We start from the raw sequence: 25,687 nt of genomic DNA on the forward strand, positions 1-25,687 counted from the left end.
CAAGTTTGGGACTCTCATACCCCTGTGGATGGTACTTTACATAAAGATTTCCTCTTGTTCTAAGTCCCAGAATCTACTTTCCATTATAATTTGCTATATAAGTCTTTTAGCTCTACCGGAACCTGATAGCTAGGGCCTCCGTAATATAAAGCTACTTAGCGCGAAGGGTCCTGGGAATCGTGGTTTTTTAAAGTGCTACTTCTGCGCAGGCGCAGACCTCTGCTGGACGTGGTGACCCTAATTTGCTCTGACCCTTTTGTTCTGTAATGTTGTAGAATCCTCTGATTCATGGCACCGAGACAGTGAAAAATGGACCTTTCCTGATAAAGTTAAAGGTTGATTTGTGTCCCCCCAAATTATGTTTTAAGGTCTAACCACTGGTACCTGAAAATAGGACTTTATTTGAAAATGGGTCTTGTAATGACCAAGAGGCAGGCAGTCGTCAGAACAGAGCAAGAAGACACTCACTACACAGTTCAAAGTCAAGAAGGGGGTCCATCAAGGATCTATTCTGTCTCCATACCTTTTCAATCTATATGCAGAACAGATCATAAGAGACGCTGGGCTGTACGAGGAGGAATGTGACACCAGGATTGGTGGAAGAACCGCAACAACCTGCGTTATGCAGATGACAGAACCCTGCTTGCTGAAACTGAGGAGGACCTGAAGCGCTTGCTGCAGAAGGTCAAGGACTGCAGCCTCCTATATGGATTGAAGTTCAACATCAAGAAAACAAAGATTCTCACCACTGGGCCAATTGGCAGCATCAGTATGGACGGTGAAGAGATTGAGATAGTTAACAGTTTTAGTTTACTTGGCTCCACAATCAACACTCTTGGTAACAGCAGCCAGGAAATCAAAAGACGAATTGCATTGGGAAAGTCAGTTGTGAGGGACCTCTCAAGAGTACTGAAGAGCAATGACGTCAGGCTGGAGACTAAGGTGCGCCTGATCTGGGCTATAGTCTTCACAATTACATGCTATGCATCAGAGAGTTGGACAGTGAATAGGAATGATAGAGAATTGATGCCTTTGAGCTGTGGTGCTGGAGAAGAGTGTTGAATATACCATGGACTGCTAGGAGAGCAAACAGGTTTGTCCTGGAGAAGGTGAAGCCAGAATGCTCCTTGGAGTCAAGGATTCTTAAGCTTCGTTTGACATACTTTGGGCATGTTGCAAGGGGGGACTGGTTCTTGGTCCTTGGAGAGGGTCATTATGTTTAGCAGAGTGGAGGGTCGGCGAAGGAGAGGAAGACCTTAGATGAGATGGATCGATTCTGTGACTGGAGTGGTCATGAGTGCGTTTGATATGGCTAGGTTGACACAGGATACAACGGCGTTTAGAGCTCTTGTACATAAGGTCGCTATGAGTTGCAAGTGACTCGATGGCACATAACAACAACAACAACAACAATTACAGTACATTTAGGGCGGAAATGTAGATTTTTTATTTGTCTGGAGGTCAAACTGAAATGAACAGGTTCAAAGATGTGCTTGTGAATCCCACTGGGTCAGCAGATGCAAATTGGCGCATGACCACTGGGAGGCACACCTCCCTTTAGTTTGCAGACTGATTCCGCTGAAAGTTACCAGGGAGGCTGAAAGGTGGGGAAGTTGGGGTTTGAGGATGAAAGGCCAATTTCTTACGGTGCAATTTGCAGCGTTGGAAAAGCAATGGTGGGTCAGCAATTTTGAATCCACGGCAAGAGATACCGTCTTTTTTCAGTTTTGTAATTAATTTGATTCCTGTGTACTCTGGTGTACTGTGGTGGTGGTGGTGGTGGTGGTGTTAGATGCCATCGAGTCGACTATGACTCACAGCGATTCTGTGAACAACAGCTCAGAATCTTGTCCTCTCCTGCACCATCCTTGAGCTCATTTTACAGTCACTGTGTTAATCCATCTTGTTGAGGGTCTTTCTTTTGCTGATCCTCCACCTTTCACAGTAAGGTATCTTTTCTCCAAGGACTGATCTCTCCTGACAACATTTCCAAAGTTTCTCTTGTCATCTCTAAGGAGCACCCTGGTTGCACTTCCTCCAAGATAGACTTGTTTGCTCTTTTGGCAGTCCATGGGATATTAGGCACTCTTCTCCAACACCACAACTCAAAGGCATAGGTTCTTCTTCAATCATCCTTACTCATTGTCCAACTTTAAAATGCATGGGAAGTAATTGAAAAGACCATGGCGTGGATCAGACTCATCTTAGTCTTAAAACTGACATCATGCTTTTTTTTTTAATTAAAAAAACCCAAAGTAACTTCCCTTTTTAAAATTTTTTTCCCAAATTTTATTATTTTTTTTGTGTGTGTACTGTCAAATCAGATCTGTCTGGTACAGGAGATCGCCTTTCCTTCTCCAGCAGAGCATCTGGTGGATTCAAACCACATACCACTGGGATTGCAGTGCAGGTTCTTGCCACTAGGCCACCAGAGCTACCTACATCATGCTCTTTTAAGGTATTTGGAATAAGCAGTTGGTCATACAAAATTTCTGTCATGCAATCTTCAGTGTCATTTCTATCGCCAAGGCCATATTTTTCCCCAACAGCTGTTCTTTTGCAGTCTAATTACCAATTACTAATTAATGCATCTTGACTAAATGACAACAATGTGGTAGAAATCATCAATTCTTCATCTTTGGCTTTAGTGGTTGGCACATACATTTGAACAATATTTGTACTAACAGGTCTTCTTTGTATGCCCAGGGATTTTTTTTTTTCTATCACTGACTGTTTTGTACTTCAAGAGAGATCTTGGAATGTTCTTTTTAAATGTGTTGCCATTCCTCTTTGATTGTTATTCCTGGCATAGTAGATTATGTTGTTGTTATGTGCCATGAAGTCGCCTGCAACTCACAGCGACCCTATGTACAACAGCTCTGAACCCTGCCCTATCCTGAGCCAGTTTCAGTGATACACCTAACCCATTGCCCCAGTTATGTCAATCTATCTCATCTGGAGTCTTCATCTCCTGCACTGTCCCTCTACCCTTCCAAGCATGATGTCCTTCTCCAAGTACTGGTCCCTCCTGGCCACGTGCCCAAAGTATATGAGACAGAGCTTTAGAATCCTTGCCTCCAAGGAGAAACTTGATTTCACCTATTCCAAGACAGACCTATTTGTTCTCTTGACAGTCCATGGTATGTTCAATACTCTTCTCCAGCACAACCACATCAATCATTCTTCTGTCATCCTTAGTCATTGTCTGGCTCTCTGATGCACAGATGTAATTGCAGTCATAAATTAATAAAAAAAATGCAATCAAGATGCATTACTAAGTGACTAGAATGTAAAAGTTGGGGGAAAAGTTGGGAACAGAGAAGGATCAGTAGTTGGAAAACTGGGACTTGGTGACAAAATGAGGCAGGAGATAGAATTCTGTACCATTAAGGATTTATTCATTGCAAATACCTTTTATAAGAAACATAAACAAATGCAGACTATATGCATGGATTTCACCGATGGTATGCGCAGGAATCAGACTTATTACATATGTGGAAAGAATCATTGGAGAAGCTCAGTATCAGCTGTGGAAACTAGGACAGTTGAAGATTGTGGAACAGACCATCAAGTTTGAACTAAAGGTAAAGAAGGTTAAATCAAATCCACAGGAACAAAAATTTGACCTTGAATCAATTCCACCTGAATTTCAAAATCATCTTAAGAACAAGTTTGAGGCCTTGAACACTAATGAATAAAGTTAGTAGACCATATACATGATTGTCTAACTAAAAAAGTTGGAAATCGAAATACCATTTGTCCCAGAAATTGCACTGCTGGGAATAGACCCTAAAGAAACCAGAACTGCCATCCAAGCAGAGGTATCCACATCCATGTTTATTGCTGTTATTTACAAAAGCAAAGAGATGGAAACAACCCAAGTGTCCATCAACAAATGAATGGATAGAAAAATTATAGTATATTCACACAACAGAATTCCTACAGCCCTGAAAAATAATGACCTTGTAAAACATTACACAACATGGATGACCCTGGGGGACATTGTGCTGAGTGAAATGTCTCAGTCACAAAAGGATAGATACTACATAACACCACTGTTATGAAGCAGGACTGACATGGGGCACTGGGAGAACAGGAAAAGAGTGGATAGACTGTGAACACTGTATTGGAACAGATGAGGGAGAGAACTGCTTAAAAGGGATATATAATTAGACATTATATGTAAAACAATGGTCCGGAATAAGGTACATTACAAAGAGGACTGGGGGATGGGGAGGAGGAGGAAATTGTGTAACAATTAATGAATTTTTTTTTTTAAAGTGAACTGGGCCATGAAGCAACTAACAGCATGGTCATTTGTTATGTTCACATTTTTCTTGCAATTTTCCAGGAAACATTTCCTACACTTTTCTCAGTTTCAAAGATGGGAAGGGGGTGGGTGGGTGAATCATGTCTTAGAAACATTAAATATAAAATATACTTTTTTTAAAACTTAAAAAAAAGTGAACTGGGGGAGGGGGGAAAGAGGAAAATGTGCAACAATAAATTAATGAAAATCCAACTTTTCTGTAAATGTTCATTAAAATCACAATTAAAAAATTTTTAAACCCAACAAAATGGCCAATACTAGTCTGTTTCCACTCATTAATGCTTCAGATATTCATCTTTATATATTCTATTTCATTTTTTTATAACTTGCAGTTTTGCTAGTAGGTACCCAGAATCACCTTTCTCCACCTCTCACTTAGCAGAGCCGCCAGCCTTGTGCTGCTGTGGCTTTGAGCCACTTCAGTCTCCTGGGTTTAAGAGTTTCTCAGTGCAGGGACCCTGGGTCTAAGAGATGTGCTTGCTTGTCACTTCTGATAGTGAGTTCCCCTTTTAACCTCTAAGAATAGCTCCCTTTAAGCCTAGTGGGATGGCTAACTGGTCAATGTCCTACAAGAGTTCCTTGCACTTTGCTTTAGCAGCAGATTTTCCAATCCCTTTGGTGGGCCACAAGAACTTTAGATGCATACTGCCACCCAGACATTTTGTGGGAGCCACAAAATCATAGCTAGAAGGGCTTTATCAAAGCAATTCACCACATGATGATAAATGCTGGAGAATGTGTATAGTGAAGGAACTGCCTCATGCAATTGTAGGCACTGGCAAGTCCCAAGTAGGAAACTGTTAGGATACCCACGTTGCTTCCTTTTGTATCCTCCTCCTCTTGGAAACCTCAGTTTGAGGTTGAACTGATGTGCTTACCTGCCTCATGGAGAGGCCCCTCCTTTACTTAGATTCAGTCGAGTATATTAATCACATCAGCGGCATACCTTCAGAGCAACATCTACACTAGTGATTGACCAAACAAATGGGCACCAGAGTCTGGCTAAGTTGAAGCACAAAATTTACTGTTGCAATGCCACCATTTTGGGAAGTGAGATTAAGGAATGCTGGTAACATTTTCATTATTTACTTTTGTTGCTGAATGTTTTAGGAGAAGTGTACATAATTTCATTTTAAGTCTGGATAAAAAGATGTTTGAAAACTTGCTACTGTTTAGTACTGCATTAAGATTAAAAACCCCCAATATGGTTCTCAATCCAACCAATGTTCACTGTACAGGCATTAAGAATGGTATGTAGATACACAGAGTAGTGTTCTTATACACAGTCATAACTCTGCTCCTGATTTTAAAAAAGATGGATTTTGTCGAAGCTGAAAATGGTCCAGGGTCTGTACTTTGCTGGCACTTTTGTTAAAAAAGTCATAGTAGCCGCTGCAGGATCTTCTGGAAGGAGCATGAAGTCCTCCTCTGGGACCACTGTGCTCTGAACCACGCTGTATTTCTGCTCCCTTCACTGGTAAGCTGGCCTTCTTACAAGCCTGAAGAGGCCGAGGGGTGCACGTCCTGGGGAGGTGCCTGCCCAATATCAGAAGCAGACGAAGCAGATGATGAATTAAGCAGCACAGGCCTGTTTCTGGGAGGTGATGCAATGAAGCAGATGCTGGGGGAGGGATCTTCTGAGATAGAACCAGATTTTTAACAGGCTCTCTGGGAAGGTACAGCTGTGAAAAATTATTTGTATCCAAATAAGTTAATATTTGTAAAGTGCTTAGGACAGTGCCTGGCTATAAAAAGAACTCTTAAATATATCTGTGTATTTTCAAATATTCCTATAATAAACACATGCTAATTATATGATGGAGAGCTCTGGTGGTAAGGAGCTGTGCCGCTGACCCAAAGGCAGGTGGTTTGAATCCATCAGCTGCTCTGTGGGAAAAAGATGGGCAATCTCCTCTCATGCTGTTTACAGCATTTGAAAACCACTCGAGGGTCAGCTATGAGTCAGTTCTGACTTGAGGGCACACAGTAACATTTATGTAATAGATAATAAAATTAATTTAGAAAAGATTTCTGGCTCTATTAAAGTTAAAGGAACAAGATAGGCACCTTTTCTGTAATTCAATCATATTGATGATCCAGGGAATGGTATGTAAGGAAGGAGCCAGAGATAGCCTCCAGGTGCTAAGGGGAGCCTTGACTGATGGAGAGAAAGCAAACCCGCAGTTCTCCACAAAGCCCAGGAAGACCTGTCTGTGGAAGAGCTAGCAATATACCCTTCTCTGACTGGGGCTCCCACACACAGGTCGTGCCCTGATTTTCTGAGTCAAATCTTTATTTGGCAAACAAAGTTCCTTCCTGATAACTCAACCATGTAAGAGTAAAACATGTGTGGCCAACCTCCAAAAGCATCTGCAACCAGAAAACAAGAAGCAAGAGTCCATCTCCTCCTCTGCTGCTTTGGAGTGGTGGAGGAGATGACCACAGGACTGGAAAGGCCCTCTGAGCTGCTGCCTGCTTCCCAGTCCACAAAGAGGCAGCAGCAACTGGAGTAAGGGGCTGGCATCTCACATCCCTGGTTGCTGGGCTGTGAAGAACTGTGCAGAAAGGAAGGAACCCCTAGCTCAAGGTTCCAAAGGGCTGTGGTCCTGAGTCTCGGCTGTCCTGGGACCTAGGGGGTAGTGAAGGTTTGAGGCTGGCTTCATCCCCTCCAAAGCCCAAAGGTGGTCCAGCTAGGAGGGGCAGCAACGTACAAAAAGCCGTCATCGCCCCTCAAATTGGGCTGTGATTTGTTCCAAAGTCTTCCCTTTGGTTTCAGGGACACAGAACACGGTGAAGAGGACGCTGAAGATGCAGAAGGCAGAGGCGAGCCAGAAGGCACCATAGGGCCTGAGGAGCTCCTGCAGAGAGAGAGGGAAACGGCCAAGTGTGGACAAACAGTGCTGAGACTTGATCTGTGCAGCCCACAGCTGTGTTGTCTGCCTCTGCCTGGGGGCAGTGCAGGGAGGTCAGGTGTAGCAGTGTCCAAGCTCATCCATGTCTGAGGTGTGAATGTTCTGTGGCTGAGTGTGATAAAGCGACTGCCACCAAGGTCAGAGACCATGACGTGACACAACTGAGCTCCAGCCTTTATCTGACTCCAGTGCGCAGACTCATCATGCCCTGGGGTCTCTGCTCTTAGGACTCACTCTGTGGTGTTGGTCAGAGGGTGTGAGCTATCTGTAGACTGAGCCCCAGGAGGACACAGAAACACAGGCAGGAAGGAGTAGGGAGTAGGGAGACTGCTCATTGACCCCAGGTCACCTTCAGGGGCATCTGAAGTACCAGAATCAAAGCTTTCCTGCTTTTCTTCATCTGGGACCTGGTCACCTCATGAAGCCTGGCTAGAACCTGAATACCCCTGGGTCTTGGCTGCATCCTTTGCCCTCTCCTCCTCAGCTTCTTTTCTTCCCCGTTTTGGTATTTGGACCTCAGCCGTAGGCTTCTCCAGGCAGCCTTGCCTGAGGGGGTCACAGGCGCTGTGTCCAGGCCTCTCACTGAGTACCCCCACTGTCCTCGCTGCAGTTCACTCCCCACCACTTGTCTTTCACCTTCTTGGCCTTCATCATTAAGGGGACTCTGCCCATCTTGTTCATTCTGGCTCGGGAGCCCTGAACCGAGTGTGGACATGGGATGCACCAGGAGACCCGAGGGCAATGGCTCGTCAAACAAATGCCCGCCTCAGAACCAGCTCCCTGGGCTGGGGACCTTCAGGGGCTGGACCAGGTCTATGTCTGTTTTGTCTGGGGGAGGGCAGTGAAATGCTGACCTGAATGAATGCTCACATCAACTCCAGGAGGAGTGTACTACTTCCCTTCTTCCATTTTCAGCCAGGTAAACGTTTCAGAGAAAGTAAGCAGCATGGCCACGGTCAGATAGAGCAGAAAGTGACTGGCATGTGACTGGAGCCCAGGCTTGTTGAGTGCAGAGGCCAAGTCTTCCCCACCCAGACCTTCAGCCTGGTTTCATGCCTGATCTCCAGTAAAGGTGGGCCAGTCACTTGGTCCTCTCTCATGATGGCTTGAGGCCTCTGGAGAGTGTGGCTGCAGCCCAGGATCCTTGTCTGTCCTGGTCCATCTGTCTCCATCTCACCTTAACCAGGACGGCAGGCCTCCCAGTCATAGGCCTGTATGTGAGGCCACCAGCCGAGTCTTTTACAAAAGCCATTTTAAAAAGTGATTTGTTCCCCGATGGGGGCAGGGGAAGATAGAAGGCCACTGGGGCCTGGACTCACCATGAGGTTGTTGAACTCTTTTGTCACCAGAAAGGCCATTAGCCAGTTAGTGAGGACACAAACGCCGGTGGCGACACCCTTAACGTGCAGAGGGAAGATCTCTGACATAAGGAGCCAGGGAATGGGTCCCCAGCCCAGAGCAAAGCCTGAGGGGACAAGACAGGTGTTAGAACCCACAGGAGCTGGTCCTTCTGGGCTGCAGAACCTACATCCCTGGCTCAAGTCCCCTGACTGACAGGGCAGGTCTGGGTCTCCAAGGGACCTGGATTCTAGACCAGCCCTACTAGCTCTGTGCCTTCCTGCTGTGAGACCTTAGACTAGTAATCTACTTCCTGTGCATCAGGTTTCTTAAGTATAAAATGGGACAATAATTGGGGCCTGATCATAGGGCTGAAGTGAGAGAGAGGGAGGTGAAATAAACGCACAAAGGCTTCGTTCAGTGTCTCTAACATGTGGTCAGAGGTATAAAGGCTATGGCCAGGTGAAAAGGGATGCATGGGAGCTGTGGGGACCCAGTGGTGAGACGATATGGGAGCTGGTCGTCCTCCCCAACCCTCCATGTGGGCCCTCTCTTACCAGCGATGAATAAGCACATGCTTCCCACAGCCAACCAGGCCAGCCCAGCGCTGCCAATCACAGGCTCCATGGAGACAGGCATGAAGAGGTCCACAAGCGAGGAGTTGCTGGGACTACTCTGGGTCATCTCAAAGTAGGCACCAAAGGTGCTGGTGCTGACCACCATGATCACTCCTGCAGAAGGGGTGGGGGGTGGGGGAGCACTGGGAGATGCTGCCTCCCCTCCCTCTTGCCTGTGTGCTTGACCCTCCCTTGGGGGACATGGACTGCAAGTCAAACATGTGGGTACTTTCTGAGAAGCAGCTGTGGTTCATAGAGTAGCAAGGGGAGCAGAAATCTGTACTCAATTATCCCAGTACTTTGGTCTTGGGATCCCTGACTGAGAAGCATCCAAGCCCTGCCCTGCTCCAGCTTCAGCAAGTATCAGGTAGTCTTGTTAGTGGCCAGTACATACTGTCCCCTTTGGGCTGAAGCTCAGGGTCTGGGCTGCAGAGAGGTCATTTCCTGGTCCGCACAGCCACACTGTGGGAGGAACTGCTACAATCTCTCCTTCTAACAAAGGCAGAAGCTGAGGTTCAGAGAGGTAAAGGTAATTGTCCCAAAGGACCACAAGCTTTACTTCATGTCCTGGCCCTCAGTTTCCCCACTGTAAGCTGAAGTTGATCTTGTGGGCTCGTCATAAAGGCTAAACACAAGAATGATGTTACTCAGCCGTCCTTCTATACCCTGGAAGGTGGCAGGCTTGACAATGGCCCCCGGCTCATGGAGGGAGACTGGTGTGGAGGTACTACTGCTTGCACAGGGCTGGGCCTCACCTGACAAGGTCAAGAGCAGCCTCCTCCCAGCTCTGTCCATGATGAGCGCTGCCATGGCAGTGAACAGCACCTGGATGACACCCACGATGACTGAGGCCAGGCTACTGTCCTGAGGGAAAAGGGAGCCAAGGTGGTCAGCTGACCAGCCAGGGAAGGCACCTCCCTCTCCATCCCTTTGCTGAGAGGGTGACTCCAACAGACCCCAGCTTTGAGAAGAAAATGTCCTCACTGGCATGTTGATGAGGCAGAGGCAGCTTTACCTTAAACTTGGCCTCCTCAAAGATGGTCTCTGCATAGAACATGACAGCATTGATACCCGATAGTTGCTGGAAGGCCATCAGTGAAATGCCAATGATGAAGGGCTTGTAGACCCCAGGCTGCCTCAGCTGGTCCAAGTGGAAGCCCTGCTCAGACAGAGACTAGGACATCAGTGGCCTCTGCCCTCTCCCACAGGCATCCCGGAGATCTGAGTCACTGTGCTTAAGGTAGTGGAGGGGAGTGAACCTCAATGGAGCTTCCACCTAGGCCCCATCTGTGAGGTCCACAGATGGACCCCTGCATCATGCTAGACTCCCCATTTATAGGGTGAAGACACCCTGGCCTGATTGCGTCTTTCCTTGAACTGCCAGATCCTGGCCCCTCCAACCGCTAGGACATCTAGCCTTGGGCTTGGCCTCGTACCCAGTGCCTCCCCAGCCCTTCTGGCTGAGTCTATACCACCACCCACACAAAGCATACTCTGGGATTCTCATTTTTCAGATGATGAGATTAAGGGTTAACTAAGATTATAAGTGGCAGAAGTTCAAACCAGGTCTGACTCCCAAATTCAGACTTTTAACTATTTCCCTGCCTTATCATCTGCAGGCAGGGTGCTCCTTAGAGGCGAGGACGGTGAAACTGCGTGTCACCTACTTTGGGCATGCTGTCAGGGCCCTTACTTAGAAAGGACATCATGTTGGGAAAGGTGCAGTGTCAGCTAAAGAGGGGAAGACCCCCCCAATAGGATGGACAATAGAATGACTTTAACAATGGGCTTGAGCGTATTAGAGATGAGGAGGATAGGGTAAGGTGCAGATTGGTTGTTTATAGGGTCTCTATGAGTCATAGTCAACTCCATGGCACCTCATAATGACAACAACAATCTCAAGTTCAATTTCCCCTCTGACCTGACCTTTCTATTTTGAAACAGTGAGAATTAAAGTGTAGTGCTCTTCTGGTAACCTCCGAGACTAGGCCCAGCTGAGTGGGACTCCAGCCTGCTCAGAGAGGCAGCATAAGGCCAGTTCACTCCTCACTGAAAGTAGAGAGAGGGGTCCTCCTCCCAACTATGTGAGAGCCTGGGAACAGGTTGTGCCGGCTCCCAGCTGCCACCAGGTGAGGCCACCCTGCCCCCTCACCTGATGCTCATCCCCAGCGGGGGGCTCTTCCCAGCCCTGCTCAGAGCCCCACAGGAACTGCAGGGCAGCCATGGCTTCCTGGTGCTTGTGCTGGGTCAGCAGGAACCGTGGGGTCTCGGGCATGTAGCACATAAGCAGCAGCATAAGGGAGGGGGGCACGCAGCCCAGCACCGCCAGCCAGCGCCACTCCAGGATCCAGCCTGGTGGGGGCACAGGGCATCAGGATCACCCGAGGAAAGCCTGTACCCCACAACCCCAGGGATGCTGCTCAAAGGATGAATTACCTTTGTGTGGCTGCCTTCATTTTTGTCACTGCTACTGTTATTAGTATTATTATAGTTATCAAACAGAAATAGTAGGTTAACTGGATCAGTTGTACAGATAAAGGTCATTGTTGTTATATTCCGTGGAGTTGGAACTGACTCATAGCTGACCCTCCAGTGGGTTTTCAGAGGCAGTAAACTGCACAGGAAGAGAATGCTCATCTTTCTCCCATGGAGCAACTAGTGGATTCAAACTGTGTGCCTTTGAGGCGACAGCACAGGTCCTTACCACTAGGCCACCAGAGCTCCCTTGAGATAACGGTGGGTACACAAATTCAGTGAAATATTTATGTAACCATCAGACAAAAAAATGAATGCTGCCTACAGGGCTGCCATGAGTCGCATGAGGTGAAGGCAGTGGTTTCCCTACGCACTGGCAGGCCACTGATGTGACACCTCATGTACAAAGGTAGAAGATGGGAGAAATAAGAATGTATCCCTCCTCTACAGGCAACGACACTCCCTGGAATGCCACTGGGCAACTGTGACTTCTCCAGGGAGGAGGGAGCGGTGGTGGAGATGTTTGCCAACTACCCTCCCCTCCCCCTTTGCACCTTTACACTCAGGTGCTAACCGAAAGGGTGGTGATCCGATGTCTCGAGGGGTTCTGGTGCTGCAGTGGATTGAGCAGTGGGCTGTTAACTGAGAGGTCAGCTGTTCAAATCCATAAGCCATGTGGCGCGAGAAAGATGAAGCAGTCTGCTTCCATAAAGATTCATAGTCCTAGGAACTTTTGGGTTGTCCTTTTAATTTGTCTTTCTACTCCGTTCTAAAAGGGCTGCTTTGAGTTGAAATCAACAGTGGGCAGGGATGATGCACAAGAGAAAGGTTAATGACTGATTTCTGAAAAATCAGCTATAGAAAATCCTATGGTTGCAACAATGAAGGAATTTTTTTTTTAAAGTGAAACAAAGCAAAAACACTAAAAATCTCACATCTAGAAAAACTTAATATCTAAGAAAAAACATTTGGGATGAATAAAATTAAGGTGGTTCACAGGGTTAAATGAACTAAACCAAATGAACAAAATCAATTAATTGCTTTTACACTGTATGTATTTTCCCTGAGAAATTTATTTATTTCTTAACGGAAAGATCTGTGGTTCAAACAACATTTCTATGAGAGAAAGTTGTGGCAATTTGGTTCCACAAAGATTTACTTCTCTGGAAAGCCCTTGGGCCAGATCTACTTATTCTTCCCATTCCTTTTGGGTTGCTATGAGTCAGAATTTATTTGATGACAACATATTTAGTTTTAGGTTTTTCATTTTTGTTGTTTTTAAATGCACTAAAATGCATAAATCTACTAGGGATGTGCCAATGTTGATACTTCATAAAAACAAATGCAAAAATGCAAAGATTCATAAAGGTTCATTTATGACTTGAAAAAAAGTGAACTGGGAGAGGAAGAAAGGAGGGAGGGGGTATAACACGTAACAATGAATGAATGAAAATATAATTTCTCTGTAAAGGTTCATTAGAACCACAATTAAAATAAAATTTTATTAAAAAAAGACAATCCTATGGAATACAGTTCTACTAGCGCACATGGGGTCATCACGAGTAGCAATCAACGTGATAGCAACTGGTTTTCAGTTTTGCCACTGTGCCAAAAAAGGACTGGCTGCCATGGACCATTTCAGGAAGCAGCATATAAACAAGAGCCAAAAGCAATGAAGAAAGTAATGAAGGAAGATGTCCAAGCTGCACTGAAGGCACTGGCAAAAAATAAGGCCCCAGGAATTGATGGGACACCAGCTGACATGGCTCAACACACAGATGCAGCCCTGAATGTGCTCACCAGTCTGTGCCAGGAAATTTGGAAGAGAGCTACCTGCCCAAATGACTGGTAGAGATCCATACTTGTTGATCTGCTATTTAAAGGATAAACAAAAAAATAAAAGCAATGGCATGATTTTGTTATTATGAAGATGCGTGAAGCACAGTAGAAATGCAGAACATCTAGAACTGTAGAAAGGGAACATGTTTAGGGCAATGCCTTTGTCAAAGCTGCCAGCAGATCCGAGGGAGAAAGATGGTCAGTCTCATCTTGTTAGGATTTACAACCTCAGAAGCCAGATGAAGAGTCACTATGAGTCAGTACCAACTCAACTGCAGTTGAGTTTGAGGCGTTTTTTCAAGGCCCAGAGGTTCGTCTGTAACTTAGATCCTGGTGGAAAAACAGCTCTGTGATAGCTATCAAGCACCTGTTTGGTTCTGGGGGCAAGGAGGGGTGGAAAGATATGAGAATACACATTTATTTGCTTTAGCAATAAGGTTTAATTTTTCCATAAAGTCTTCCTTGGGCATTTTTCCCCTAATGTGCTCAAGCAAATATTGTCACTGCCACGTCATTTTGTGCGATTAGTAGAGTTAACACACATGTTGTTATTCTTCGGTGTTGTAAATCGAGTATGATGCATAAGAACCCTATGAACAACAGATCTGAAACCTGTGTCAGCCTCACAGGAGTAGATCAAAACTCTAGAACCTGGCTAAGAAAAGGTAAATGAAGCAAAAAGTGAAAATTAAGATCGACTGCGGAGATTGCTGTGAAACACTGACACTCAATAGCTTTCTGTGGAATCTCACACAGCAAAGTCAGCTCATCAGACCTGGAGTCCACAAGGTTCTTAGTGAGTTCACTGATAGTCTTCATTTGGGGTCTACCATCTAGCACTTGTGTGTCAGAAAGGGGCAGACTCACTCAGATTTGAAGACCACCACTTTTCTATTCCATTTCTGTAAGCTTTCCTTAGAACTCAGTAAGAGATCGATGTGTTCAAGATTCCAGGGAAGCAATACACCTTGGCTACTGACTGTGTGACCTTGGGCAAGTCTATTAGCCTCCTTGTACCTCAGGTCCTTTATCTGTAAAATGATCACTTGGCCACTTTCAAGGCTCAAATGTGGGATGTGAGGGTGATCTGGCTGTGACATCTGTCACCCCATTGATTGTTGGGGTTGATTTGGCTGATCTGGCTGGCTAGGCAGGTGGCCCTTTCCTCCCTCACAGGTGCAGCCCTCCTGAAGCTGTGTACTTGGGTGAAGAGGATGATGTTCCCAGATAGGAGGACCATCCTCCAGTCAAGGGTATATGTGTAGCTGTGCTCTCTTATTAGGACCTCCAAACAAGCTCTCAAAATAGGTAACGTGAAAATTGTACCTGCCAAGTATGCTAGGAGGATGCCTGTGACGACCATCAGCTGCACACAGGAGCCAAGCAGCCCCCGAACAGCTGGGTACGCAATTTCAGATATATACACCTGTTGGCAATTAAGATGAGAGTTAACTTTGCTTCTAAGATCTCAGAATTCTACTTTGGGCCCCTGGTGACCCCACAGGTCCCTAATTATAATGATCCAGGTTAACACTGACCTCCATGCACCCACCCACCCTTCAATATCTGCATGTATAAAGGGGATTAAGATAATGTGCTTGGTTACTGTGTAAGGGAAGAGGAGAAGGTATAGTATTTTTCAAACTTGAATGTGAGAATCTCTTTGATAAAGTATCAATTTGGATTCAGTAGATCTTGGGTGGGTCCTGGGATTCTGCATTTAGAACTATCCAAGCTGGTGATGCTGGTGGAGTGAAAACCAAGCATTTTCAGCCTCATCTCCATCAGTGGCTGTCAGTACTCCTTTGGGAGTCAAGGAGGGTATTGCCCACTCTTCTGCATCCATGAGGAAGGGCTCTGATGGTGTAGTATGTAATGTATCAGGCTGTTAACTTAAAGGTTGGCAGTTCAAATCTAGCAGTCACTCCATGGGAGAAAGATGGGAAGTCTCCTTCTGTAAAGATTTATTGCCTCAGAAACCTGGTGGGTGTTTATGAATTGATGGCAGTGGGTTAACAGGCCCAGAAGTCCTAGTAGCACAGTGGTTAAAGTTCTTAGCTGCTAATCAAACAAACCAGCAGCTCCAACAGAGAAAGATGGTGTGTGGTGGTTACCACCTTGGAAACCCTGAGTGTCTACAAAATCCTATAGAATTGACTCCACAATAGTGGGTTTGGGTTTTAGGTTGTTTGCTGGGTTTTTCTGGGAGGTAGTGATGGAGGTTAGGCCAATGACTATGATCAGGGAGGATCCTGTGCGACTATTTTCAGTCTTGACCAAGTTGGGATGTGGATGATTCATCCTTCAAGCTCACTGCCAGCAGCAGTTCACTGGCTACCCGGTAACAGTTAGCTGCTGGGGTCCATGCACCTCCACAAATATTATGTGCAAGGATCCATAGACTCCTTATAACCGCCTCCTGAGGTAACGTTCCATCAGTTCTATTTCACAAAGTAAGAAATAGGCTCAGAGAAGCATCCTGCCCAGGGAGGTGGCAGAGCTGGGATTCAAGCCCAGGTATATGCTTCCCCAGTTGGCCTTTGCATCTCTGGGTCAGGGGAGGCTGGGCAGGAAGTGGAGAGGCTAGTGTAACTTTCCACTGTTGTTGTGTACGATCAAGTCAGAACCACAGCTGGCCCTCTGGTGGGTATTCAGAGGCAGCTAACCACACGGGAGGAGACTGGCCATTCTTCTCCGGCAGAGCAGCTGGTGGATTTGAACTGTAAACCTCTGGGATTGCAGCACAGCTTCTAGCTACTAGGCCACCAGAGCTCTCTAACTTCCCCCTAGACAAACCCAAATCCACACTTTAGTAGTCCAGAAGTTAGAATGAGATTGTTCAGCTGTCTTGGGTTCTGGATGACAGGAAGAACAGTCATCAAGTGCGTAAAGCATGAGGCAGAGTTAGGTTGGACAATCCTGGACTCAAGCAACAGTTTCCCTATGGATTGGCTGTAGGTCCTGCCTGAGGAGAAGACTTCAAGTTTGGGAAGCTCTGTCTCACCTGTGAAATGGGGCTAATAACAGCTGGCTCCTTTCCACCGTCTGTGATGAGGGTGAGCCTTAAGGAGTCTGGTGTACAGAAGGCTCCATAACCTGGTGGCTACAGCCAGGACCAGCCACGCCCTATTCCCTGTTCCCTGGCCTCGGGTCCGGGTCACAAAGCAGGGGGACACTCACCGGGGCCACTAGCGAGGCAATACCGCAGGCCAGACCTGTGAAGAGGCGGCCCCCAAGGAGCATCCACAAGTCCTGGGCTGCGGTGATGACAGCAAAGCCGGTCACGAAAGGCATGGTGCACAGCAGGAGGCTCAGCTTACGACCGGCGCGGTCCACCAGCCAACCGCCCAGCACGCCCCCCGCCGCGGCGCCCAGGGTCACGATCGCCTGGGAGGTGGGCGGACAGCAGGCTGAGGACCGAGGGCCAGAGCCCAGCCTCGCCCTCCTCCACCCCACGGTGTCCGGAAGGAGCGAGTGGAGAGGGCGGCTGGGCTAGAGGGACAGGGTGGACAGGGCAGGGTCCCCGTGCCCGCCCCAAGGGCTGGAGGGGAAGAGGCCCCGGGGTCTCACCCCGAACCAGGAGGCGGCTTCGTCATCAAGGCGCGGGGCTGCGGGGGCATCGCGCCGCAGGCTCGGGATGGCCGGGGAGCTGTACCCGAGCGCGAAGCCGAAGCTGAGTGGGCCCAGCGCAGCCGCAAAGGCAGCGAGGAAGACGCGGCGGCTGCGGGGGAAGCTGCGGGGACAGAGCCGTGAGCGGGTGAAGCAGCGCGGAGCAGGGGGAGGGGCGGTGAGCGAAGCGGATCCTTCGGCCCCGCTGCCCGCTCACCTGCCGCTGGGCGGCCGCAGGAGCGGCTGACTTTCCTCCGTGTCCTCGGGGGTCATGATCTCTGTCAACCCGCGTTTGTTCGCTCTGATACCTGAACTGCCACAGGTCCCGCGAATGTCGTGGACACCCGCCTCTCACAACAGTGAGGGGAGGCTCTAGGGCGGGCCTTCAGAATTAGAGAATGGCAGAAGGGCCAATGGAAATAAAAACCGAGATGAGCCTCTGGCTAGAGACTGCCCCTCAGGTAAAGCAGACCAATAGAAGGGCATAATAGGTATAAGACCGCCCCTAGAACAGAGCTACCCAATGTGTAAGTGGGGCGGAGTTTGATGGGGCATAACTATCCAATAGGATTGTGGTGCGAGTTCAGAATCGGTCAAAAATTTGCCTTAGAGCTGAGTTGACCAATGAAGATGGGGGCGGGGGACCTGGAGCCGCCTTTCGGCGCGCTGGGTTGGGCTAAGGCGGAGCACGTGGGCCCTTGCCGGGTGTAGTCTATCCGGATTCCAGCTACTACTGTCCAGCTTGGTTGTGTCAGCAATTTCTTCTCTGTGTTAACCGCTTCCTGGGGCCTTGGCATCTGTCCCAGCACTGGCCGCTGAGAGCTACGGGGTAGAAGGTCTTCACACGGACTGTGGGGCTGCCACTTTCCTCTAGGACGCCAACACTGACTCGGTGTTCCTGCGGGTTTGCCTCAGCCCATCCTCAGGACTAGGGGTTCTCTCCGATTGCAATAGAGATTGCATCGCAACATCAAAAAGATAAAAATCGCTTACCATTGGACCAATAAACAACATTATGATATTTGAAGAAAAGATTGATATTGTCAACGGTTTCATCTTACTGGGATCCACAGTCAACACCCTTGGAATCAGAAGTCAGGTGCTCAAGAGATGTATGACATTGAGCAAGCCCACTGTCAGGGCTCCAAATTACTGAGACGCAATGATGTCTGTTGGGTTTTTTTTTATGTCTGTTTTAATACTAAGGTGTGCCCGATTCAGGACATGGTCTTTTCAATCACCTCTGAGAGCTGGAGAGTGAATAAAGATGACAGAAGAATTGATGCCTCTAAGCGGTGGTGTTGGAAAAGAGTATCAAATATTCCATGGACTACCAAAGGAATAAATATATGTCTTGGAGAAAGTGCAGCCAGAATGCTCCTTGGAGGCAAGGATGACAAAGCATCATCCCTGATACTGTCATTATGTTGCTAGGAGACGCTAATCATTGCAGAGAGACATTATGCTTGGAAAGGTGGAGGGTCAGAGAAAGAAAGAGAGAAAGTCTCTTCACAAGATGGACTGACATAGTGACTACTGCAATGGGGTGCAAAGTATGTCAGTGATGATGAGAATGGCACAGGATAGGACATGGTTCAGATCTGTTGTTCATGTTGTTGTTAATGGGCTGTTGAGTTGCTTGTGACCCTTAACGACCTATGTACAACAGCCCTGAAACCTGCTCTATCCTGTGCCAACATTACTGTCTCCAACACACCTACCCCTATTACCCCAGTCACTATGTTAATCCATCTCATCGATGATCTCCCTCTTGTGCCGTCCCTCTACCCTTCCAAGCATGATGTCCCTCTCCAAGGATCAGTCCCTCCTTGCGACATGCTCAAAGTATGTCAGATGAAGCCTTAGAATCCTTGCCTCCAAGGAGCAGCCTAGCTTCACCCTCTTCATAGGATCACTACTAGTACTACATACTCAACAGCATCTAACAACAGCAGAAATGACAATGACTAAAGCATTAAGGTGTTGGAAACTATGTTAGACCAGGACTCCTTTGCTTCATTTGTGTAATATGGGCATAAATGGTGAGCTCCGTGTTCTGTTAAATTCCACCTACTTTATAGGTAACGTAATTCTTGAATCTCCATTTTACTATCTTCCAGCAGGAAACTGCTGTCTAATGGCCAACCTCTCCACATCTATATCCAAGTCACTGATGGAAGTGATGAGCCGGTCAGTGGGATCTCCCTGCTTGCAGCACAATACTGCGTGCAGGCAGTTGTTGAGTTACATGTTACTTGGCAAAGAACAAGGACTGTGGGAGTAAAAGGCTTGATCTTATCTGGCCTCTGCTTTCTCAACTGTAAGTGGTGGTGAGAATTGCTATTTTCTAGAAGAGCTGTGAATAGGTATACTTGTGAAAAACCAGGTACATGGGGAGCATTCAAAAGGTGCCTCCTGACGGTATAATTGTTTGATTGAGTGCAATCAGCTGATGGTATTGTTGTCTAATCAACATTCTTCCACCTTGATTGCAAAACTTAGGCAGCCATCCCTACGTGCTTTCATAGATCTTGTGCTCAAGTTATAAATTCTTACCACAGCACTTATCACTGTTTTATAATCATCTGTTCACTGGTCACCCTCCTCCACTGGACACCATGTCCTGTGGACTGTAGACACTTGGGGTTTGCAGAGTGGAATAATGCCTCAAAAAGCTGTGAGCAAAAGGCTGCCGTGAGAAATGGTTTATTCTCTAACTCAGGCAGTGGCTTTTGGGTTGTGCAGATAGGATGTTTACGTGAACTGAGCAAGCTCAGCCAGCACACTAAGCTGTGGGGCCCCACAAACTTCTTCCCACCCTCTGACTTGGCTGTCTTCCTCGAGTGCAGTCTTTGTAAGCAGATGCTGCTGATAGAACAGCTTTCCACCCTTTCAATAAGCAAAGCACCATCAGCGTGATTAGTAGGGCCTACCTTCTGCCCTTGCTACATTCACTCCTCAGATCTAAGACTCTTGTCATATCATGAGGTGGCTATAATATGCCTGATCCCCTTGAAGAATGTGTTAAAGAACCTTTGGTTTCCTATTCCAGGCTGAGAAGCAAAGGAACTTCAGAGGTAGGAAAAAAGGTAACAGGAAATACACAATAACAAGCTGTAAAAACTTACTACTTCACCATTAAAAATACCAGCCAGACCCATCAGATGAAAGGGGCTCAGCCCAGATCTCTGTGGTGGATGGAGAACATGGGTCCAATATTGGGAGGAATCATGTTTCAAATCACTGTCCCTTCTGAGCCCATTTGCTCATTTGAAAAACATAAATATTAAAACTGAATTCACTAAACTGCTGGTGGGATTGAGATCTGTGTATATATAGTTGATTTGTGCTTAACCCTCTATGTACAAAAGACAAAGGTAAAAGTGAATGCTGCAAGGAATTAGATAAAGCATATTCGGTTAAAAACAGCCCTATAGGTGAGCTCTGGTGGCCTAGTGGCAGGAAACTGCACTGCAATCCCAGAAGTGCACGGTTCAAATCCACCAGATGCTCTGCTGAAGAAGGAGGAACAGTCGCCTCCTGTACCAGTCAGATCCAATTTGACGGTACACGCATAAAAAAAAAACCAAAAAAAACAGCCCTATCTGGGTATATCTTAAACGTGGTTTCTTTATTGCTCTTGCCTCTTTCTTTGTGCCATAAACAGCAACCAGTAACTCTCCCCATGGTGTGCAAGAGCCACAAGAGGTGGGATCTAAACACCAGTAAAATATGTTTATTAGAACACTCATCCTAATTGTCATGGAGTTGAAACCAAGTCATAGCTGATCCTCCAGTAGCTTTTCAGAGGCTATAAATCTCATGGGAGGAGACCTGCTCATCTTTCTCCCATGGAGAAGTTCATGGATTTGAACCATCTGCCTTTGGGTTGGCAGCACAACTCCATACTCACTAGGCCACCAGCACATCCATTAATTATATAGAGTTCCTGCCAAACACAGTTCTAACTTACTCTGGAGTCCTATAAAAAAAGTAGAGTTGCTTTACCGCAGGATATGTTATTTAAAGTTTTGGGGATTTTTAATAGATAATATATATGATAAATTAATAAAATGGGATCAGTCAGATTAAAGCCAAAGAAAATGACCTCTTCACACAAATTAATTTTTTTTGCAAACAATGTCAATGATGCTAGGTTCTTCTTTCCCCATCCCCTCTGATTTCCCTGCCTAGGGGCTGTCAGTTCATGATTTCCTTTGACTTGCCCCATCATGTTTTCTTTCTTCTCACTTTGAGAGAGAATAGATAAAATGAAACTTACAAAGAAAATCTTTTGGCTCATGTAAAAGGGCAAGGTAGACCCAAACAAGAGGAGAGCATTTGAGAACAGTCATTTTGATTACATGGAGTTTCTTGCCTATGTCTTTAGAATAACAGTAAAATGAAATCAACAATCTTAGGACTCTTGAAAATGGCCTAGGGTTTTTTGGTTGGGCGGGCTTCCTTCCTTCCCACAGGAAGAAGGATTTCTAGGATCTCACCTTCCCTCTTTTATCACAGTGAACTGAGACAGCAACAAGGGCCAACAGTGCAGGGAAACCCCCTTATTTATCATAAATTTTAAAAGCAAAGACTTTCCATTAAAAAAGAATCACGATATGTGCCACAAATTAAGACTGTAAGGAGAAAGAAAAGTTGCATCTAAGTATATGAAACAGAAGAGAAGCTTGCAGTAAATAAGAATGGATATTTTTTATTTATTCAAAGTTTCAATCTAAAACTTCAATGAAATCTACCACCTTTATTACAAGGGGACTGATGGTTTCTAAACTGAAAGAAACAGGGTCAAGAAAGATGGCACCAGACATTGGAAAGTGACCCAAACTGGTCGGATGTGCAGAAGATTTGGTCCATAGATCACTGACAGGCTAAGAGCCACGTTTTGGTGAGAATGACGTCAGAAGTGTTGAAAGTGTATAAACCTCCATAAGAAAATTAAAGATGGCAAACAAGATTTGGACTCTATTTCAAGTCAATAATGTCTTCATCCGAGGAAGCTGTGAGCTGAAAGGGGCTGCCTGAGGCGGGGCTGCCCTCTCTGTCTGCCACCGGGTCTGGGTCAGAGCTTGTCGAGTGGTAATGCCCCTCAGGATTAGCTTCTGAAGTAGAAGGACTTTCCAAGGGGACCGCTGGGATCCTGGAAGAGAAAATAAAACCCTCCGACTCAGTCTCATTGCTGTGGACTCAGCTGACCCTCCAGCAGGTTGTCAGAGTCTGTAAACTGCAGGGGAGGAGACTGCCTACATTCCCCACCACTGCCCCTGGGACAGTCTGTGGATGCGAACAGCAAAGAGACACCAACAACACAGCTCCTTAAGAATGATGCCACCAGAGCTCCCTTCGGAATAGAAAGGTAACTGTAAAAAAAGGGCTGTAGTCTGAACTGAGTCTGCATGTCTGGCAGTGTTCTGCTCCCTAGAGCCCAGAAGCTGCCCATTAACCTTGGGCCGTGAGCCGAGGAAGGGAGGCTCAGGTGGGAAGTTAAAGGAGTTTTCACAGACAGTCCAGGCTCTGCAGTCAACTACTCCTTGCTCATGGGCAGTTCTGAGGCTTACAGCCTGTGTGTGACAGAAGGTGTTTGTGAGGCGTTATTTACTTTTTAAGAGGCCCTGGTGGTGCAGTGCTTAAGCTCTCGCCTATTGCTGCTTTTGAACCCACCAGTGGCTCCCTGGGAGAAAAGATGTGTAAAGATCACACCCCAGGAGGCCCTGTGGGGAGTTCTGAGACATCACCTGGGTTGCTAGGAGTTGGAATCAACCCAGCAGCACACAAGGCCCTCTCTGGGAACTGACCCTCTTTTGGGGTCATCAGGGCCTCATCCTTGAGAAGGAAAGGCCTTCCTTCAGGGCATGCTGTCACTCCCAGGGTCAGCATCCCAGCTGCTGGAGGCTGCACCTTGTCTTTACCTGTCACTGCTTGTCGATCTCATGGTCGCTGGCTTGGGGCCTCCCTGGTTTTCTTCTAACCGTCTCCGGGATTTGGATTTGGCCTTTGGTGCTCCTTCTGACCGGGGTCCACCTTCATCTGAGAGGCCTGGATCACAGGAAGAATCAGAGGTCACAAGGTCATTGCCACAGGGTTCAACCTGCCACTTCTGGTTTGCCTTCTTTTGTTCCCACAAATCTGATCAAAACGCTTTTAACAATCTAAGAAAAATGCGACATCAGGATCAGAGGAAAATTCATTAACAACCTACCTTATGCAGATGACACACAAGCTTGCTAAAAGTGAGGAGGACCTGAAGCACTTGGTACAGAGTATCAAAGACTACAGCCTTCACTATGGATTGCATCTCAATAATAAGAAACAAAGGTCTTTACCACTGAGTCAATAGGCAAAATCAAGATAGATGGAAAATGACTGACATTATCAAGGATTTCACATTATTTGGATCCACAACCAACACTTTTGGTACCAGCAATCAGGAGATAAGGAGACATATGGCAAGGCCGCTGTCAGGGACTTCTGCAAAATACTGCAGAGCAATGATGTCAGTTTGAAGACTAAGGGGCATCTGATTCAGGCCATAGTCTTTAATCACTTGCTGTGTGTCTGAGAACTGGATAAAGAATAAAGATAACTAATTGATGTTTTTGAGTTGTAGTATTGGATAAGAGTACTAAATGTCCCATGGATGTCCAAAAGAACAAACAGGTATGTCTTGGGAAAGGTGTAGCCAGAATGCTCCTTGGAGGCAAGGATGGTGAAGCTCTGTCTCTCACACTTTGGACATGTTGTTAGCAGAGGCCATTCTTAGGAGAGGATCATCATGCTTGGAAAGGTGGAGGGTCAGTGAAAGAGAGGAAGAAGTCCAAGATGGATTGGCATGGTGACTGCAGCAATGGGGTCAAGTAGTTCAGAGATGATGACGGTACAGAATAGTACAGGGTTCTGATCTGTTGTCCATGGGTCGTTATGAGTTGTAACTGACAGGATGGCACCTAACAACAAAAACTTTTTCATCATTTTTATGGTGCTTATGTCTCTCTTAACCATTCTTCCATCTGTATGTTGAGAGAAAAGGGTTTAACAAATGTTTTCATCTGTTCATTCCCCATAGACATGCCCAATGGTCTGTGGCTGAGAACTTAAAACAGGCGTAAGTTAAAACATGACAGAGTTAAACTTTTAGACGTAGAAATATAAATTATTTTCTGAGAAGTACAGGATATAAGTCCTTCCAGGCACTTTAATAGGGAATCATACAAATACAAGAGCCCACCACCATCCAGTTGATTTCTAATCGTAGTAACTGTATGACAGAGGAGACTGCCCCACATGGCTTCCAAGGCTGCTGCATCCATCTTCTACAGAGTGACTGGTGGACTTGAATTGCAGATGCTCAGTTACCAGCTGAGTGCTTACACCACTGGGCAACCAGGGCTCCATCAGACATGTATTGTTGTTAGGTTCCTTCCTTCTAATTCACAGCGACATGGTGCACAACAGACAGAAATGCTAACGGCCCCTACGCCATCCTCACAGCCATCGCTGTATTTCAGCCCATCGCCGCAGCCACTGTGCCAAGTCATTTGTTTGAAGGGCTGCTTCTTTTTCACGGATTCTCTGCTTTGCCAAGCGTGACCTCATTCTGTAGAAACTCACTCTCCTGATAACATACCTAGAGTACAAAGGTGAAGGCTTATCTTTTCTTCTAAGGAAGATTCTGGCTCTACTTCTTCCAAAGTGACTTTGTTTCTCTAGTCTATAGTATACACAATATTCTTTGCCAACCTCATAATTCAAATGTATCAGCTCTGCTCTGTTTTCGTTACTGTTTAACTTTCACATGCTTAGGGGTGACCACACTTATCAGGGCTTGGGTCAGGTGCATCCTAGTTCTTATTGACATCTTAACTTTTTAACACTTAAAAAGAAGTCCTTGTGGAAAAAAGAAAAACAAAATAAAAGAAAAACAACAAAAAAATTTTAAAAGTCAGTAAGTCATGATTGACTGCTGCTTCCATGGGCATTGATCACGGAACCAAGTAAAATGAAACCCTTGAAGACATCACTGTTGTCATGATGTTGCGTCTTGGTCTAATTGTGGGGATTTTTTGTTCATTTTCAGTTGAGGTCCACTCCTCACACTGAAGCCTGTAATCCTTGATCTTCATCAGTAAGTGCTTGCAATCATCTTTGTGGTTTTCAGCAAACAAGATTGTGTTATCTGCATGCCACAGGTTGTTATTATGTCTTCTTTCAATCCTGATGCTATGTTCTTCAAATAGTCCAGTTTTTAAAATTATTTGCTCAGCATACAGACTGAATAAGTATGGTGAAAGGACAGAATTTTGATGCACATCTATTTAAGTCATGCATCATTTCCTTGTTCTTTTCAAACAACTGCCTCTAGGTCCATGTACAAGTCCTGCAAGCGCACAATTAAGTGTTCTGGAACTCCTATTTTTTGCAATATTACCCATAATTTGTTATTTTTCATGTAATTGGATGCCTTTGCATGATCAATGAACCACAAAAAAAATCTTTCTGACATTCTTTGCTTTCAGCCAAAATCCATCTGACATAAGGAAAGACATCCCTAA

The 25,687-nt window shown here is 46.2% G+C and overlaps 2 protein-coding genes across 5 annotated transcripts in view; both read right to left on the minus strand.

Annotated features, from left to right (window-relative positions):
* Positions 1 to 7,050: 7,050 nt before the first annotated feature.
* Positions 7,051 to 17,393, minus strand: SLC2A8 (solute carrier family 2 (facilitated glucose transporter), member 8). Of its 2 annotated transcripts, XM_006892540.1 has the most exons (10): positions 17,338 to 17,393; positions 17,082 to 17,244; positions 16,692 to 16,898; positions 14,838 to 14,937; positions 11,350 to 11,549; positions 10,213 to 10,356; positions 9,953 to 10,061; positions 9,138 to 9,311; positions 8,562 to 8,707; positions 7,051 to 7,188 (listed from the first exon to the last, which is right to left on the minus strand). In XM_006892540.1, the coding sequence occupies exons 1-10, from the start codon at positions 17,391 to 17,393 to the stop codon at positions 7,051 to 7,053; spliced, it is 1,437 nt and encodes a 478-aa protein (XP_006892602.1). The 2 variants fall into 2 exon arrangements, with proteins under 2 accessions (XP_006892602.1, XP_006892603.1); XM_006892541.1 differs by lacking the exon at positions 8,562 to 8,707 and having other exon boundaries at positions 7,103 to 7,188.
* A 4,415-nt stretch (positions 17,394 to 21,808) lies between these two features.
* Positions 21,809 to 25,687, minus strand: part of GARNL3 (GTPase activating Rap/RanGAP domain-like 3) — a 243,864-nt gene continuing 239,985 nt past the window's right edge. For 2 of the 3 annotated variants that reach the window (XM_006892544.1, XM_006892543.1), the window contains 2 exons: positions 23,048 to 23,174; positions 21,809 to 22,278 (listed from right to left, as the gene is read on the minus strand). In XM_006892544.1, coding sequence (XP_006892606.1) covers positions 22,104 to 22,278; positions 23,048 to 23,174 — 302 coding nt within the window. In that variant the 3' untranslated portion in view covers positions 21,809 to 22,103. The remainder of the gene's footprint in view (positions 22,279 to 23,047; positions 23,175 to 25,687) is intronic. The other variant, XM_006892542.1, reaches the window with a different exon arrangement.

Source organism: Elephantulus edwardii, unplaced genomic scaffold, assembly GCF_000299155.1.
Source record: "Elephantulus edwardii isolate Elephantulus edwardi_28Jun2011 unplaced genomic scaffold, EleEdw1.0 scaffold00116, whole genome shotgun sequence".
Classification (NCBI taxonomy): Eukaryota; Metazoa; Chordata; class Mammalia; order Macroscelidea; family Macroscelididae; genus Elephantulus; species Elephantulus edwardii.